The sequence below is a fragment of the Kwoniella dendrophila genome, chromosome 1 (genome assembly GCF_036810415.1).
Source record: "Kwoniella dendrophila CBS 6074 chromosome 1, complete sequence".
NCBI lineage: Eukaryota > Fungi > Basidiomycota > Tremellomycetes > Tremellales > Cryptococcaceae > Kwoniella > Kwoniella dendrophila.
In genome coordinates, this window is record NC_089476.1 from 1,796,532 (window position 1) to 1,812,328 (window position 15,797).

The following is a 15,797-nucleotide window of genomic DNA, read 5'->3' on the forward strand; positions in this document are numbered from 1 at the left end:
AGCATAGAGGTTGACATTACCAGCTGGCTAAACGATATCTATCCTATTCTAAGATATCTTATTCTCAAGAGATCTGTTTATCTTTCCTGCTACTGCTCCGCTTCACGTCTCATTCAAGTCGTACACCTTTGTGTCCTATCAATTCCATCTTCTAGTACACTCAGCAATCGACCTTACCTCTAAAGCTCATCAGCATGAATGGCTCTGAAGACAATCATGCTTCTTCCTCGCGGACGAATATAGTTTATATACCTGAAGGAGGGTACGAAGCTGAACCTCAGCCTGCGTTCGACTACCATTCATTGGACGGTCAAGATCCTTCATTATGTATAGATATAGGTGAGCTCGATCGACACCTCCTCAGTTCATAATAAGTATCAATTAAACTAATGTTTTATGTGGTTTTAGGGTCACATTCCTGGAGAGCAGGATTCAGTTCAATGTCAACTCCATATATAGATAGGCCAAATATAATAGCAAGATACAAAGAAAGGAAATTGGGGAAAAATCTGATGTTATTTGGTAGAGATACTGAAGTGGATGCCAATTCTAGAAGTAATGTTAGATCAATGTTTGATGGGGATCTATTAATTCATTCGGATTTATTGGTAAGTCAAAGAACATTCCCTTTCGTATAGTAAAATGAATGCTTCTGGTACTGGAACTAATGTCGAGAATAGGAATGTGCTCTGGACTTCACGTTTTGTACTTTGGGAATAGATAGTCCGAAAATTGAACAACCGATAGTGATGACAGAACGACCGGCAAACCCCCTGTTCAGTCGAGCAAGTAAGCCATATGATTTGCAGTATAGCCTGACACGAGTCCTTACTAATTAATCATTTACATCATAGTGACATCTGAACTTCTCTTCGAGTTATACAATGCTCCTTCCGTCACATTTGGTATAGATTCCTTGTTCGCATTTTCGAGGCAGAAACACCAAGATGGTTTAGCTATTAGTTTAGGTCATCAAGCAAGTACGGTGATACCTATACTGAACGGGAGAGGGATTATGAGTCGCGCTAAACGGTAAGCCGGGTTGAAAATGACATATGGCGCTGTTCAAGCTGACAATTCAATACTCGTTAGGATACCTTGGGGAGGAGCACATGCCTCTGAGTTAATGCTTAAACTCGCTCAACTCAAATACCCTTCGTTCCCCCTCAAAGTCACACCTTCTCAAGCCACGGTAAGCTCAAAGTGCATCAGAATGATAATACGAGCTTACATACTCTCTTTGTAGTTCATGTTCCGTGAAACATGTTATTTCGCAACGGATTATGACGAAGAGTTGAGCTCTTTAGCTAATCCTGCAAAATTATCTGAAATGACAAAAGTCGTTCAATTTCCATTTACCGCTCCTGTAAGTTGAATACTCCATTACGAAGGAAACAGCGCTGACTACAGTTATAATGGCTATAGGAAGTAAACGAGAAAACGGAAGCTGAATTAGCCGCTCAAGCTGAAAAGAGGAAAGAACAGGGAAAGAGATTACAAGAGATGCAAGCTAAACAAAGGGCTCAAAAGGTTAGCTTCGCCCCGCCTTCTTTTTCGCAGATTGAGGCTGTATAGCTAATCGATGGTTTACGTTTTGTTTCAGCTTGCTGCCAAAGTAGCAGAATTAGAAGAATACAAATTGTTACAATCTGAAAGACCACAATTTAGAAAAGCAGATTTCATATCAAGATTGAAAGATATGACGCCATTTGAAACTGAATTAGAGTTAGATAATTGGATCAAAAAAACTGATTTAGAAGTCAGAAAGAAACAACGTAAAGATTTAGGAATGGAGGAGGAACCTGAAGAAGAACCCGTCTTCCCATTAGTAGATAAACCAGATTCAGAATTAACAGAAGAGGAAATTAAGGAAAAAAGGAAACAGAGATTGATGAAAGCTGGGTGGGATGCTAGGGTTAGAGCAAGAGAAGAGAAAAGAAAGGAGAGGGCTAGACTGGTACGTGTCAGAGACTTCTGTAACCTTTTGATTCTTCGCGCTAACGCAAGATCTACTGAATCCTCAGGAGGAAGAAAAACGTTTAGAGGAAGAAGAAAGGACCACGAATTTATCGGGGTGGTCATCTCGTTTGAAAGAGGAACAGGAGGTAAGCTTCGACTCTCCTCTCCAACCCGCGAGGATTCCAAGCTAACAATCTGCATTTCTTAGTCTGTCATCGCTCGAATACAGGAAAGAAAGAAACGTAAGGCTCAGTTAGGAGATAGAAAATCTGCAGCGTCTCAGAATCGAATGAAGAATATTGCTAGTCTTGCTGCTGAAGAAAAGACGAGTAACAGTAAGAAAAGAAAGAAGGGCGAAGGTGAGCTGCTCATAAACCAGACTACTAGCGAAATATGCAGGGCTGATTTATATGTCCATAGATGATGACGGTTTCGGTATGGATGATTCTGATTGGCATGTGTATAGAGAGATCGTAAGTTTGTCGTTCTATTTGCAGGGTTGGATGAAAAGCTAAAGTCTGATTGTATCTCAGGGTGGCGATGAAGAATCGGAAGCAGAAGAAGATGACCAGATATTACTTCAATCATTAGAATCTCGATTGTTACAATACGATCCAACGTTTGATGAAGAACAAACATTAGTTGGAAGAGCTGAAGCTAAAAATAAATTGATCAATGCGTTTGTCAGAGGTGGTTTACCTCAAGGAGAGAAATTTGATTTCGAAGATATTAAACTAAATCATCAATTACATCTAAATGTTGAAAGAATCAGAGTACCTGAAACTTGGTTCCAACCTTCAATGTGGGGTATTGATTCTGCTGGTTTAGGCGAGGTTGCTGGTTGGGTCTTGAATGGTTTCGAAGAGGAAGAAAGAAGAAGATTAATGCAGGTAAGTTCATTTTGGACTGAAGGACAGAAGCTCTCAGTTAAAATAAGAGCAGAGGTTGATCTAACCACACCATTTCTTTAATAGTGTATATTCGTCACTGGCGGGGCAGCCAATATACCGAATCTGTTACCCAGGATGAGAAATACTCTAACACCGATTTTACCGTTCAGAGCACCACTGAAGATTGTCTCTTCCCTTGATGGTGGTGATCCAAGATTAGAAGCATGGAAGGGTATGGCTGAATGGAGTAATACTGCTGAAGCTAAAGAAGCTAGAGTTACCAAAGCAGAATATGAAGAATATGGTGGTGAATGGTTGAAAGAACATAAATGGGGAAATGTTCCACCTTAGTGGATTCAACAACTGATCAAGACTGATGCTTTCCTGATAGCCTTCAGTCACCTTAAAATGGTAATATCATACATTACTTCTACATACAAAGAGACATTCTATGCAGTGTTTTAATGACATGCCAACCCCTTCCCATTACCGCCAGCAAGAACAGTTCTAGTCAATTTGAATATATTATGTCAGCTGCTTTCTGAGCGCATATATGTTATTATCGTACATACCCTACATCCATTTCAGCTTCATATATGATATGACCTAAGAATGCTCCTATTATTATAGATAAGAACAGATAAGTATTATATGTCATTGCTACCAGCATCAGCTGACAAGAAAGAACTCTATCAGTATTTCGTTAAATTCCCCATCATCTCTAGGAAAATCAGAAATTTCGTATGTTCGTAGAAAGGATAACTCACCCAAAATGATATTCCCACCGATAAAGCATATAAAGAAGCTCTGGTCAATCGAGTTTGTAGAGAAAGTCGTGTTCTAGATGTCAACAATAGTGATGAATTTAGTGACAGCATTTTCACATTTCGGTATTAGTTATAAAGTCTCAACTCACACTCCAGCTTTAGCTAAAGAACCACCTTCAATAGCATTATAACCATTTTGTACAGGGGTAATAGTGTTTTCTCTTCTATTAGGTTGAGAAGTTTGATATAATGATAAAGCGATTTTACGATCAAATGTTTTAATTGAATTTAATAATGTTGAATAACCAAATGAAATCGCCATTACTACGATACTGCAAAGATCAAACCCATCAATAAATACATGGATTAATATCGTTGGATGACTATAAGAAAAGGGTTGTAAAGATAATAGAAACGTACCATGAAATAGCCATTGTCATTGGACCTGTTATATGCCATGATTCAAATACTACACATGTATCTGCTATTTGATTATTCCATAACATGTTCATCTATATCATTAGGGCATTAAGTAATTTCCAAATGTGATTTTGCAAGCTAAGACCAATTCTGTATGAAACACTTACTGAACATGCTGGCATGCCATGCTCCATACCAGGCATCGAATGTCCTCCATGTCCAGAATGATCACCGTGATTCATTACCGATTAATATATAAGTATAAATGAAAGGGCTGCGTTCGATTATTGGGCTATTGTTATTGATGTATCCAGAAATCAAGTGAACAGTTAACTTTATGTATAACTACTTCAGATTCTCGTATGATGATGATCATAGCGGTTTATCTCGGTTATAGTGCAATTGCTTATTCCGGTAGTTTACCGATAGGCGACAGAAACATCGACATAAAGTAGCCTGACAATCTAGTTCATGTAAATTCTCACAGAAGAAACAGGACGATAGGAATCGCGAAGGAAGGAGTGATAGCGACGAGGAAGTGAAGATGAGGGTGTGCTCAAAGGATCAGGACGGGTAGAGCAGAGAAGGGAGGGTAAAATATGGAGCTGAATAAAGAATGACGAGGTCGAGCCAGAATGAAGTGAGGACGATAAAGATGGAAAACATTGCAAACTGTTATTGACTTGGTCATAACAAAAGTGTAAACAGCATAAGGCATTTGATACATAATGGCTTCTTCTTCTCACTTAACTATTTACTATTTACTATTCATTAATGAAATATATGACTAATGACTACAGAAGTTATTCGAGCTAATGAGCGAGTAAGCTTAAGCTTGTTCGACCCAAGCAGGGAACCAATCTTCCCAGTTGTTCCACGAATCAAGATGAGCTACATCTTCACCTTTGTGATCATGATGGTGGTGAGGAGGAATCAAAAGATGATCAATGACATGAGAAGCACCATTTCTAGCAGGTACATCAATGACTTTAACTTCTTGACCATTAACTTTAATTGTAGTTTTTACAGCACCTTCAACAGGTAACCACTTGTGTTTATCTAATTCAATCTTTAAAGTTGAATTTGGTAATGCTGGAGAAATTTCGAATTCTTTATGGAATGAAGGATCATCACCTAAATTGAAATATTCATAATCACCTAAAATATCTGAGAAAGATGAAATTTCAGATTTATGTTCTTTTTGTGTATATAATAATTCTGAAAGTAATAATGTATTTGGGATATAATGATATGCTAATAATTTTGTTAAAGCATGTTCACCAAATGGAGAGAATAAGTAAAACTTGAGTTTTGGTGGAATAGCTTTGAAAGCTTCATTTGTTGGTGCGAATAATGTAACTAGAGGTTTACCGTGGAATCTTGGTTTACCAGGTCTTGAATGTTCTTTATCATATGACCAATCTAAGTATTCTCTTCCATGTAATTTTTGAACAGATGAAGTTAATGTTGAGAATTCATCAGGGAACAAGAATAGTTCATCGATGATTGATCCAGGTGGAATAAGTGGATGGTTCAAAGTGTGGAAGTAACCATTTCTAGCTTTGATATCGGATACTAACACTTTAGCATAGAAGTTGATTTTAAGTGAAGGTGGTACGAATTGTTTGTTGATTCGAATTCGTCTGTGTAAACCGCCGTATGAACCATCTTCAGCTTTGAGAGCTGTAGCAACTGTTGAGTTTTGAGCCAATTCCTGAACAGTGTATGCTTTGGTAAGCCCATGGTATTGTAAGACTTTACCAGCGATTTTTCGGAAGATTTCTTTTCTTCTCTTTCTCTTCTCGGGATCATCATCGTCACCATGGTGATGGTGGTGGTGATGATCTTCGTCGGCGGCGAGAAGAGACGGTTCAGCTTCGAGAGCGTTGGAAAGTGTTTGTAAAGATGGGTTGTGAAGGAGATTGACGAGAGAATCCTCTTCGTCGTCGTCGTCATCGTCATCGTGCTTGTGTTTGGGTGGAGTTAAAGCATCGTTATTTGGTGCCTGCAGGTTGAATCAAAGTAAGCGATGTGAAGAATATATCGTGCATAAAATTGAATGACTTACAAAGAAAGTAATTTGGAGATCTTTGTCGTCAAGGTATTCGATAGATTTACCTTCAAACTATTGTATGTAATCATCGATTAGCTTTAATGCGCTTAAAGCTCCAGTTACACACAACAACTCACTTCAATGATCTTGACTAATTTACTGAACGAATGAGGATCGGCTTTAAGAGCTTGCCAAATAGTTAATGAAGATTTATCGTCATCACCACTGCCATTGACACCAGCAATAGCTTCAAATTCATCCATAACATCTTCAGCTTTTGACCAAGACCAAGATGATAATGATCTTAAACCATCAGTAAAACCATTTTGAATTGAATTCCATTGATTTACTGATAATTCTGGAATATCATTAGATTGTTTATTATTGACAGATGGTAAAGCTGTTACCAAAGGTAACAAAAATAATGATGAGAATCGCATGGTGGAATATGCGTTTCCTTTCTTGGAAAAAAGAAGAGGAGAGGTGATGTTGAAAGTTAAGCTGTATCTGTTATATATGGGTTAAGACGACAGGTTAACCAAGAGAAGAGTATCAAACGATTGCGCAGCGTTGTGCTGTAATGGCAAATCGAAGATGTCACTTGTTGAAGTGTGAGAAAAGGTAGTATTTTATGACGTGACTTGTATACAATAGAACGTGCTTAAGCTTCCCTTTGTAAGAAAGGCGGCCGAAAACCGATGATGATCCCAATCTAGTCTAGTAGTCTTTTGGCAATCAAAGGTGAATGAAATAGTAAAAAGGGAGAGAGGAATATAAATGACTTCAGAATTAGTTAATACAGTTGAAAGGGAAGGGGATCACCTCAGCTGACGAAAGATCATACAATTACCCCATCATCCATCATCCTCCACCTCAGGTGGTCCGCATCGAATCGATGGAAATCTTTTCCCCTTGCTTCCCCGGATCGGAGGAATTCGATAAAAACGATAAGATTCCAGTGAAAGAACCCACATGCAGGTATGTACAGTATATATATCGGCCCCCGTCATCCAGCTTCCGCTGTCAAAACGTCAAATTTGCTGCGAATTCCTTGAGGACAACTGAGGAATTTCCACCAAGAGACCATGCAGCGAATGAAGCGGCAAATCGGTCTCAACGTAATGTTCAGGAAAAGATAAAAAGACGTCATTTTATCAATGATACCACATGGTTATCACGCTTCGTGGCTATCAGAGCCTATACCTTAAAATGAGGTATAGTAGTTCCTGGACAAGTGGAAAAGGTGTTATGGTTTATGCATGATATATCGTTGCTGTGTTGACAAGCAGATCTTTAGTCTACTAAACTCAATACCTGATGCCTAAAGCTTCATTAGATTGACAACGATCATCTCAATTGACCTATTGTTGTTCTATCAATTTGCCTTTAACTTTCCAATCACAAGCTACATTGACCGGTTGACCTTCGAAAATGATATTCTCCACTACCCTTTGTTCACGTCTGACTGGTTTTTGACCTCGTTTCTGAGTTGTTAGAGCCTGTTGCAAGCAGTAGGAATGGAACAATTAGCCAATGTCAAAGCTTTACATCAAGGGGTTTCGAGGTAAATATGTATGCAAAACCGAAACTTACCTGTTGAGTATCAAATCTAATTACCATCTGAGCTGCCATTTTCATATCTCTAGGATCCGTTACTGTCATTCTACTTGAAACTAAATAAGGTGGTCTATTCTCTTTGATTAATTCCCATGACATTTTATCTTTTCTACCTTTGATAACATTTAAAGCAGCTTGTAATGCATTATCTTTCGATATAGCTGTTGCTTGACCTATTGTTCCTCTATATAAAAGTTGCAAGTCAGCAAGAGTAAGTACGTACAGATAGGTGTACATCCCAGAACAAAGTTCCCCTATCAGAAAGCCCATCGACGTGATAACAATTCTTTCCGTTGAATAGGCCTTAAAAGTACGAAAATTCAACTTACTCAGCTTGTATTTTCATATAATCCGTATACATCTTGTTAAAATGCGTTATGGAACTTGGGAAATAATGCTGTCTTCTGAGGAAAAGCATGGCTTGTCTCCATGGATCAAAAGCGGTTCTTTTCCATTCTCTTGCACCTTGATATGGTGGTAAAGCCCCTCGTTTTATGATTTCGTTCAAGCTAAGGACGAGTTTATTTAGATTAGCTTGATCCTAGAATTACCATCTCTCGATAATATTCAAATTGGTTTAGACTCTCATATTCCAGAACTCTTCGTACTTACGATTGTCGACTTAATGATGCACGCTCTTTTCTTTCTGCTTTATATTTCTTATCTCCAAATCCAGGTAAGAACCAGTATAATGGTTTTTGAGGATCCACATATGATTCTGAAAGTTCAGTAGAAAATTTATTAGTATCACTACTACACCCACTTCCCACATTTTTGCTTTTATCCATTTTCAATGTATCATTACCACACCATTCGATCCATGATTTATATAAGGGATTTTCGCCTACTCACCGAAAACAGGTAAATTCTGTAAACCAACATCCATACCAGGATTAGTTCTATGAGCTCTAGCTAACATTTGTTTTTGTTCTTCTAATTCTTTTTCAACATCTTGTACTGAACGTGATTTCGACATTGCAGCTGAATTTCGAGATGAACCTGATGATATTGATCGTATTTGAACATATTTGTTTGATGGTGTCACTTGAGCAACCACAGCCGCCATAGGCTTTATGGATATTTTCAAAGATGATGAAGATGGAGCCGATGCTCTCAGACTAGGTAAGAAGGACATGTTGCTTGATGTGATTATGTTGAATTATAAGGCTGTTCCTATTGATGTTGCAGAGGTGCAATTCAAAGATATGTTTTCGATTTTTGAAATTTCAATCTCATTTTGTTATTTGTCCGTTCATTTCTTTACTTTTCGAATGGCGCCGAGTTAATTAGTTGGACTTTTCGTTGAAACCTCTTAAATCACGTGATTATGTCAGGCACGCACCTATGGAAAGTCCGTATTACACGGCGGTGGAGTAGGTCTTCTTTGTAAATGAGGGTTACTATAGCAATTAAAATATAACATATACCCAACTGTTCATGCTTACATCTGAAATATAGTATGAACAGCAGTACCGACTTACAGCGATACTTACACGACGTTGTCAGGAAGAAATGAAAACAAAAGATTGACATTTCCTTAGCTTAGAGGCAAGAATCACCATCGGAACTATACTGGAGGTCCAAGCGTGTCTACAAAATCCCAAGTTCCATCACACTACATGTCGCTACTGTCAAGATCAAATAGGATAATCACCTCATCTCGCCTGTCTTCTTCTCTTACTCTACCAATAATCTCACTACTAATACCTGGAAGTTCTGGTCAAGCCTCTCAACAGCGTTCCCTATCCCAGAAACCATCTTATCACTCAGCTAGAATGTCTCGACCTCGAGGTTAGTTCAGCTAGTTGGCGTAGGTCGAAAGATACCTGACTGTATAGCTGAGCTGTGTTTTTTTTTTTTTTTTTGCTTGAAGATATCGATATATTTCTCTCATCTTATCAAGGTCAGAGGTCAAATCCATCAGCAGTGAACAACTACCTGTTCTACACAAATCAGATACCTTGTCAACCTGATGGCCAGAAGTACGATGAATGGATGAAGAGCTCTGAAAGGGATTTTATAGAATTGGAAATGAATCAGTAAGTAAGCATACAACAGTTTCTTTTTTTCATTGTTACCTTCAATTCGTCGATATCTACTTTATCGCAATATATTGTATTGTTGTAACTGATCATCGACTACTCATAGTGGCTTCGTTCAATGTAAATAGCATCTCAGCTTCCACATGATAACGTGTTCCGAAGTTGATCGTCAATTCCCATAGGGTTCTTTCCGATTCGTGAAAGAGGCGTTAATCCTCTCGCTCAACCACTAGAAGTACATGAGATAGAAGAAATGAAAGATAATCCAGACATTCTAAATAGATTATTGAGATCGTATAAAATGGTAAGTTAGATTGGAAGCTACTCAAATCAGCTTACTACCATCTGTCTTTTATACGATCGATGCCTAACGATGAGTGGATCTTGATAGATGCTAGGCTTTTACGGAATTGACTTTAACAATGGGAAGCTTTCTTTATCAAATGATCACAAAGAAAGGCGTAAGTCAGATATACCTCTCTTTCTCCACAGAGGGCATATCTGATATTTTCCTGAATTTCTTTCCTTATTAGTCCAAAACTTGCGTGATCATTCACATAACTTACTTCGAATAACACGTATTCTCAAACACCTATCAGAGTTTCCAGCATTACAACCTCATGCTTCAACATTAGTTTTATTCTTTACAGCAATACATTCAGAAGGCTTATTAAGCTTTCAGGAAGGTACAATGAGAGGTCAATCATTGGATCAATGGTGGTCGAATTGTTTTAGGAACGAAGATGAACGTAATGCAGTGAGAAAAATAGTCAGATCAAGAGGTGGATATGGTGAGAAAGTTTGGGGTTGGGATAAGTTTGATGAATGGTATGAAAATAGATCAGTTTCATCGAGGGGATACAAAGGTGAAGGTTTCAAGTCTGAGAGATTGAGTATGGCGAGATTACTAAGGAAGAATAAGCACGATGCGGAAGAGAAAGATACAGAACGGGCCGAAAGTATCGCAGGAAGTGATAGGACAAAGACTTTTAAGCCTCAGGTAAACTGGAATAAAAAGGATGAAGGGTCGCTTTAACATTTAGTTCATGTAAACTTTCAGTAACTTTCAAGAATCGTGACAATCGTCTAATGCTGTATATATCGATGTAATACTGTACCTGTACAGTATATGGTCAAAGAAAATGAATACAACATTATATTTGAGTGATTGATCTGTCTACAAATTATATTCCAATGTTTCCATTTTTGTTTGTAACGGCACTGAATTGATTATTTTCTCGCACAATTTCGACGAGGAGAGACGCTTCTCTTCCTGTTCGAATATTCAACAGCTCTATCTGTATAAGTAGCAGAGATCTAATTGATGTTATTACCACCTAAACTATTCCATATTGTTTTATCAATTTCAATTTTCGATATATCTTTTCTTTTTATACAAATTAAACCAATTGATCTACCACCCCAACCTCTACCTTTATCTTCGTTGTCAACATGTAATTCATCAAAAGGATTCCCATTTAAATCTATTGATGGATGTATATTTGGATCAAAATCAGATTTTGGCCAATATAATTGTCTATTTTTTCTAATTTCATCATATTGTTCAATCTCTTTTTCTTTACTTAATTCTGATATAGGTTTAAATTTAGGATAAAATGGTTTATATTCTATTGAATCTCTTAAAATCATATTTTGTTCTTTATCTACACATAATAAATTACCTGATATCGTTCTTCCATCCAACAGAGTTATTATTAATGGTTGATGTAATATTGATTCTAATGTTGGTCTAACAATTTTATTTTCCGTCAAAGATGAATTTTCCAAACTACGTTGCTGATGATCATCATTTGAGGTTGAAGTTGAGGGAACAGTTGGTGCGTCTCTCGGGCTCCCGTATGGCACATGTGTTGAAGATTGGTGTAAGTGATTTGATGTATGAGACACTTGCTCGTTTGCTGGTGATGATAATACAAGAGGAGGGGAAGGTACAGCCATTTTTGATACTTTCCTCTTTTCGTTTTCAAACTTGCTTCTAGTTGGCTTGATAAACTTGGATGTCCAGTATAGTGGATGTTTTTGTAGCTCAATTTGATGAAGAGTATGCACAGGAATAGGAACATTTATCTTGAAGGATTCCTCTTTCAACCCTTCTCAGTTGGATGACAGAAGTGGAGGTCAACGTTACCAAAGTCTTCCGCATGCACACGCTAAAGGTACATGAAACGCATACATTTCGTTCATACATCTTTACTATTGCATATTACTATGCTACTGTTATCTATACGTACAATACATTCTTTCTCGTATATATATAATGAATGTCCATGTTTTATTAAAGGCGCATTATATACAATCATGCTTTTTGGGAAATATGTGGTTGTGTTGGAATTATAACAAATGACTAATATTGTCGTCGTAGCGCTATATATATCTATATATGGAGAGCTCTTTTTCTTTTTATGAAAATAACATACGTAAGTTGAACAGGTTACACATGATTGGGACATGTCTTAACTCATATAAAACAAAATAAAAAGCATTGTCCATCTAATTAACTATATTTTATATTCTAGGAATGAATAATAATCTATTCTCTCTGAAGTACTGTATTTGGATCTGCTATTTCTTGTCTATTCTGACGAGGGTGAGATGGTGTAGGAGCTTGGATTCCATTAACAGCTCCACCTAATTCAGGTATAGGCGGTACATCGTTATTGCTATTACCCTCATCTGAACCATGTCTTGATCTATTCGATAAGGAATTACTTGAATAGGCTCTAGTATGTATAGGAGATGATTGATAATCTAACATGACAGTAATTATGATCAGCTCGATTAGAGATTAAGATTATTACTCAATCGACTCACCTTGTTCGTTGTATTGTCTATTTGATTGTCTTCTCATTCTACCCATTTCATCTAAACCCAATTGGTAACTACTATCGAATCTACCTGATTGACCAAAGAAATCACCATTTTCATCAGGTCTTACACCTAATAAAGTTGGCATTGTTAATTGAATTGGTCGACCTTGATGTGGTGCTCTACCTGCTGGACCAACATGTAAACATCTTGATGAACCTAATGAAGCCATACTTCCAGGTCTTGGATATCCGCCTGGTGATCTAGATATTGAATATGAATTTCTACTGCCATGACCGTGTACAGGTGAAGGTAAACCAATCATTGAAGTATGTGGCGAATTACCTCTTGTAGAATGGTCAAATCCTGATTCAGATGGTTGTCTAGATGACAATGCAGGTGAGGGTGCTCTCTCTGATCCGGGTCCAGATCCACCTTCCCCTCTCAATCTGTCAATTGATGACATATGTCTAGGTCTGAATCCGCTTCGATTGTCCCGTAAGTCGTCACTTGATGATGATCCTCCTCTCGATAAAGAAGTTTCAATTGGCGCTAACACCGGTTTCATACCGGGTACAGGTGAAGGTAAGGCATTTGCTGGAGTATTGGCCCCAGTTGATGGCAAAGGTGAATCAGAAGATGCAGAATTTGAGGATACTGAAGGTGGTAAAGGTGGCGAACCATCATGATTCATTGATGCCATGGTAGTTATAGGATAATTAATATGGGATGAAGGGGATCGAGAATGGGAAGCAAAGGTAGAAGATGGCCGAGGAGGAGCCATTACTGTATTCAAATCAATATTAGCTTGATCATTGTGACGCAGATAGATGGAAACATAACAAGCTTACAAGAGGAATAATTACTAGTACGACGTTGATGTCCACCTCCTCCCATCAATGTGGACTGCCTACTTCTTGTCATGGTATTGGACGTCTGGGTATGTCTCATAGGCGGCCTATGCAACATCGGTAACAGCATCAGTGATGACGGTTTTAGACTTGAAAAGCCAATTGGAATAAAGCTTGGAAGAGTTTCTAGAACGGGGGTCCGTGATGCTCGGGTTGACTTACGGCGGCGGTATTTTCTCTCCTCTCGTTCGTCGTTTCCTCCTCCATATCCAACAAAGCAATAGCAATACTATTATTCCAACAACAGCACCTGCGACAATCCCTCCGATAGCTCCTCCCGATATTCCTTTTTTACTGGATGTAGATGAACTAGTTCCAGATGCGTTGATCACATTCGCTGTTAAAGCTGTATTTGACGCCCTTGCTGATGCAGACGAAGAGGATGAGGCTGAAGCGGATGTAGATGTAGATGCAGATGCAGATGTTGAAGCGGATTGAGAAGTACTTGCGGAAGAGGTCGATGAAGTAGCTGCTGCTGCAGTAGATGATGAAGCCCCTACACTACTCCCTGCTGCCGCTGTTGTTGATGAAGCAGCAGCATTGGTAGATGATGATGATGCTGCTGCCCTTGAAGAAGCGGCAGCGTTGGAAGAAGATGTCGCAGCAGCTACTGTACTTTGAGGTGTGGCTGCATTTTGAGTTGCTGCTGCAGCTGAAGACATGATTTAATTTGGTTGAAACCCTCAAGATCGTCTATTAAGCGATCTGAGTTTTTGATCGGTTTTCAGTAATCCAATATTTTCACTCTTTCCGATATTCAAACCTCGTGCCTATCAACTTTGAACGTTTCTTGAAGGAATTTTTATTACGACCACTGATTTTTTTATTGTCAAGTATTATAGGAATCCTAAAGCTACAAAGAAATGATAAAATTGAACTACACAGTGATCAAAGTCGATTATATTGTTGATCTTTTATTGCTGGTGAATGATATGAAATGGTATATGGTTTGTTGCTGTGTTTTCAGGTAGAGATTCTTCTCCGCAGTCTACTACTAGCTCAATTTTCGATTACTGACTGATTATTTTTATTTTAGGTTCGAAGTTTACGTTGACAGTAAGAGACAATAGTACAGGTTGTAGATGAAAAGATATAAAGTCAGTTGATGAAATTCTCTGATAACTTGGTATGCCAAGCAGTAAAGAGTATGTATGACAAGCCTAGTTATCAAAGGAAGGTTTGAAAAGAATGTATAGTGGTAAAAAAGTGTATCATGAGATAGATGGTGATGGGATAATGTTTTGATACCGGTTAAAATGAAAAAGGCTGGTTGTAGCGCTAAGTTATGAAAGGCTGCTATTTTCGTTGTTATTCAAAGTAAATGACGAATTTAACAAAGGCAACAATTTCAGAACTGTGAAAGTATATAACAAGTTGATGCGGAAGAACCATCTATTAAGTGAGGGATTTCTTTCCTCGCAGTGTATCAATAATTGAAAAAACACATAAAATGGCGAATATGATGAAAAAATTGTACTGAAAAATAAAAAACCCTCGTATGCCCCTTTGTTTATCTTTTATCTGAACTCACCTTTTCGAAATATTTTCCTTCTTTCTTCTATCAATGATTATAATGTTACGATATGATAATGTATCTTGATATAAACAATGTAATGCGATACGATAATGAAGTGATCACTGATGATGATGAACAATGCCTCAATGATGAAATGAAGAGGATACTTTCGTCCATACATACATACAGACAGTACACAGCTCATCATATTTGGGTGTTTTTTCCATGCATCAGTAGTAAGATTACCAAAAAATACCAGTAAAGGATGTTGGTTGGTAGTGCAAAATGTCTTTTCTTAAGGGTTATATCAACCCTTTAAAACTAACTAACGTTATCATCTATTCCCCCTATGCCCTGATACATGGTACAGAGGTAGTATGTAACACACCCTTATCCCTGAACTTGGAAAAAGTATTATTCCGTTCCGACACCCACCACATGCCTGCTGTAACTTTTCATATTTTATGCTGAGAGAAAAAAGATAAAAAGATCATCGTACTACGGCAGATGTCCGTCTATATCCTTACCGTCTCATTGTACTGATACATACATACGTACGAGAAGGTGAGTTTTGGTTATCAAGGATAGGGGGAGAAGTTCTTCCATGCCACTTCGTCATTCCTAATATTCGAATCCTCTTCTTAGGACCCAAAAGGCTTCTTACACAGAATTATTGCTTTGACCTCTTTCTGTTTAATGTAGAAAGCTCTGATCGTATGTTTGTCATAAGCATCACCTTTTGGCTTGATATGAAACACCTTCCTTTGCTCTTCTATCTGCGTAAACATTACAGTAA

The 15,797-nt window shown here is 38.0% G+C and overlaps 7 protein-coding genes across 7 annotated transcripts; 2 read left to right on the top strand and 5 right to left on the bottom strand.

The window, feature by feature from the left end:
* Positions 1–194: 194 nt before the first annotated feature.
* Positions 195–3,200, top strand: L201_000641 (uncharacterized protein; the record flags this gene model as incomplete). Its single annotated transcript, XM_066216441.1, has 13 exons — positions 195–339; positions 409–608; positions 681–789; positions 855–1,032; positions 1,093–1,192; positions 1,247–1,366; positions 1,426–1,530; positions 1,604–1,957; positions 2,025–2,105; positions 2,168–2,318; positions 2,380–2,432; positions 2,493–2,849; positions 2,934–3,200. 13 exons carry the CDS (start codon positions 195–197, stop codon positions 3,198–3,200), a joined length of 2,220 nt encoding a protein of 739 aa, XP_066072538.1.
* Positions 3,201–3,310: 110 nt separating this feature from the next.
* L201_000642 (uncharacterized protein) lies at positions 3,311–4,278 on the bottom strand (the record flags this gene model as incomplete). Its single annotated transcript, XM_066216442.1, has 6 exons — positions 3,311–3,356; positions 3,422–3,522; positions 3,617–3,689; positions 3,766–3,948; positions 4,037–4,128; positions 4,204–4,278. 6 exons carry the CDS (start codon positions 4,276–4,278, stop codon positions 3,311–3,313), a joined length of 570 nt encoding a protein of 189 aa, XP_066072539.1.
* Positions 4,279–4,865: 587 nt separating this feature from the next.
* L201_000643 (uncharacterized protein) lies at positions 4,866–6,529 on the bottom strand (the record flags this gene model as incomplete). The annotated part of the gene is made up of 3 exons (XM_066216443.1): positions 4,866–6,041; positions 6,105–6,161; positions 6,227–6,529. 3 exons carry the CDS (start codon positions 6,527–6,529, stop codon positions 4,866–4,868), a joined length of 1,536 nt encoding a protein of 511 aa, XP_066072540.1.
* A 921-nt stretch (positions 6,530–7,450) lies between these two features.
* L201_000644 (uncharacterized protein) lies at positions 7,451–8,841 on the bottom strand (the record flags this gene model as incomplete). The annotated part of the gene is made up of 5 exons (XM_066216444.1): positions 7,451–7,588; positions 7,683–7,890; positions 8,036–8,215; positions 8,319–8,424; positions 8,559–8,841. 5 exons carry the CDS (start codon positions 8,839–8,841, stop codon positions 7,451–7,453), a joined length of 915 nt encoding a protein of 304 aa, XP_066072541.1.
* Positions 8,842–9,481: 640 nt separating this feature from the next.
* Positions 9,482–10,784, top strand: L201_000645 (uncharacterized protein; the record flags this gene model as incomplete). Its single annotated transcript, XM_066216445.1, has 6 exons — positions 9,482–9,497; positions 9,580–9,745; positions 9,855–9,868; positions 9,931–10,052; positions 10,140–10,209; positions 10,282–10,784. The coding sequence occupies 6 exons, from the start codon at positions 9,482–9,484 to the stop codon at positions 10,782–10,784; spliced, it is 891 nt and encodes a 296-aa protein (XP_066072542.1).
* A 281-nt stretch (positions 10,785–11,065) lies between these two features.
* Positions 11,066–11,707, bottom strand: L201_000646 (uncharacterized protein; the record flags this gene model as incomplete). The annotated part of the gene is made up of 1 exon (XM_066216446.1): positions 11,066–11,707. The coding sequence occupies one exon, from the start codon at positions 11,705–11,707 to the stop codon at positions 11,066–11,068; it is 642 nt and encodes a 213-aa protein (XP_066072543.1).
* Positions 11,708–12,299: 592 nt separating this feature from the next.
* Positions 12,300–14,147, bottom strand: L201_000647 (uncharacterized protein; the record flags this gene model as incomplete). Its single annotated transcript, XM_066216447.1, has 4 exons — positions 12,300–12,517; positions 12,581–13,360; positions 13,426–13,532; positions 13,648–14,147. 4 exons carry the CDS (start codon positions 14,145–14,147, stop codon positions 12,300–12,302), a joined length of 1,605 nt encoding a protein of 534 aa, XP_066072544.1.
* Positions 14,148–15,797: the final 1,650 nt, after the last annotated feature.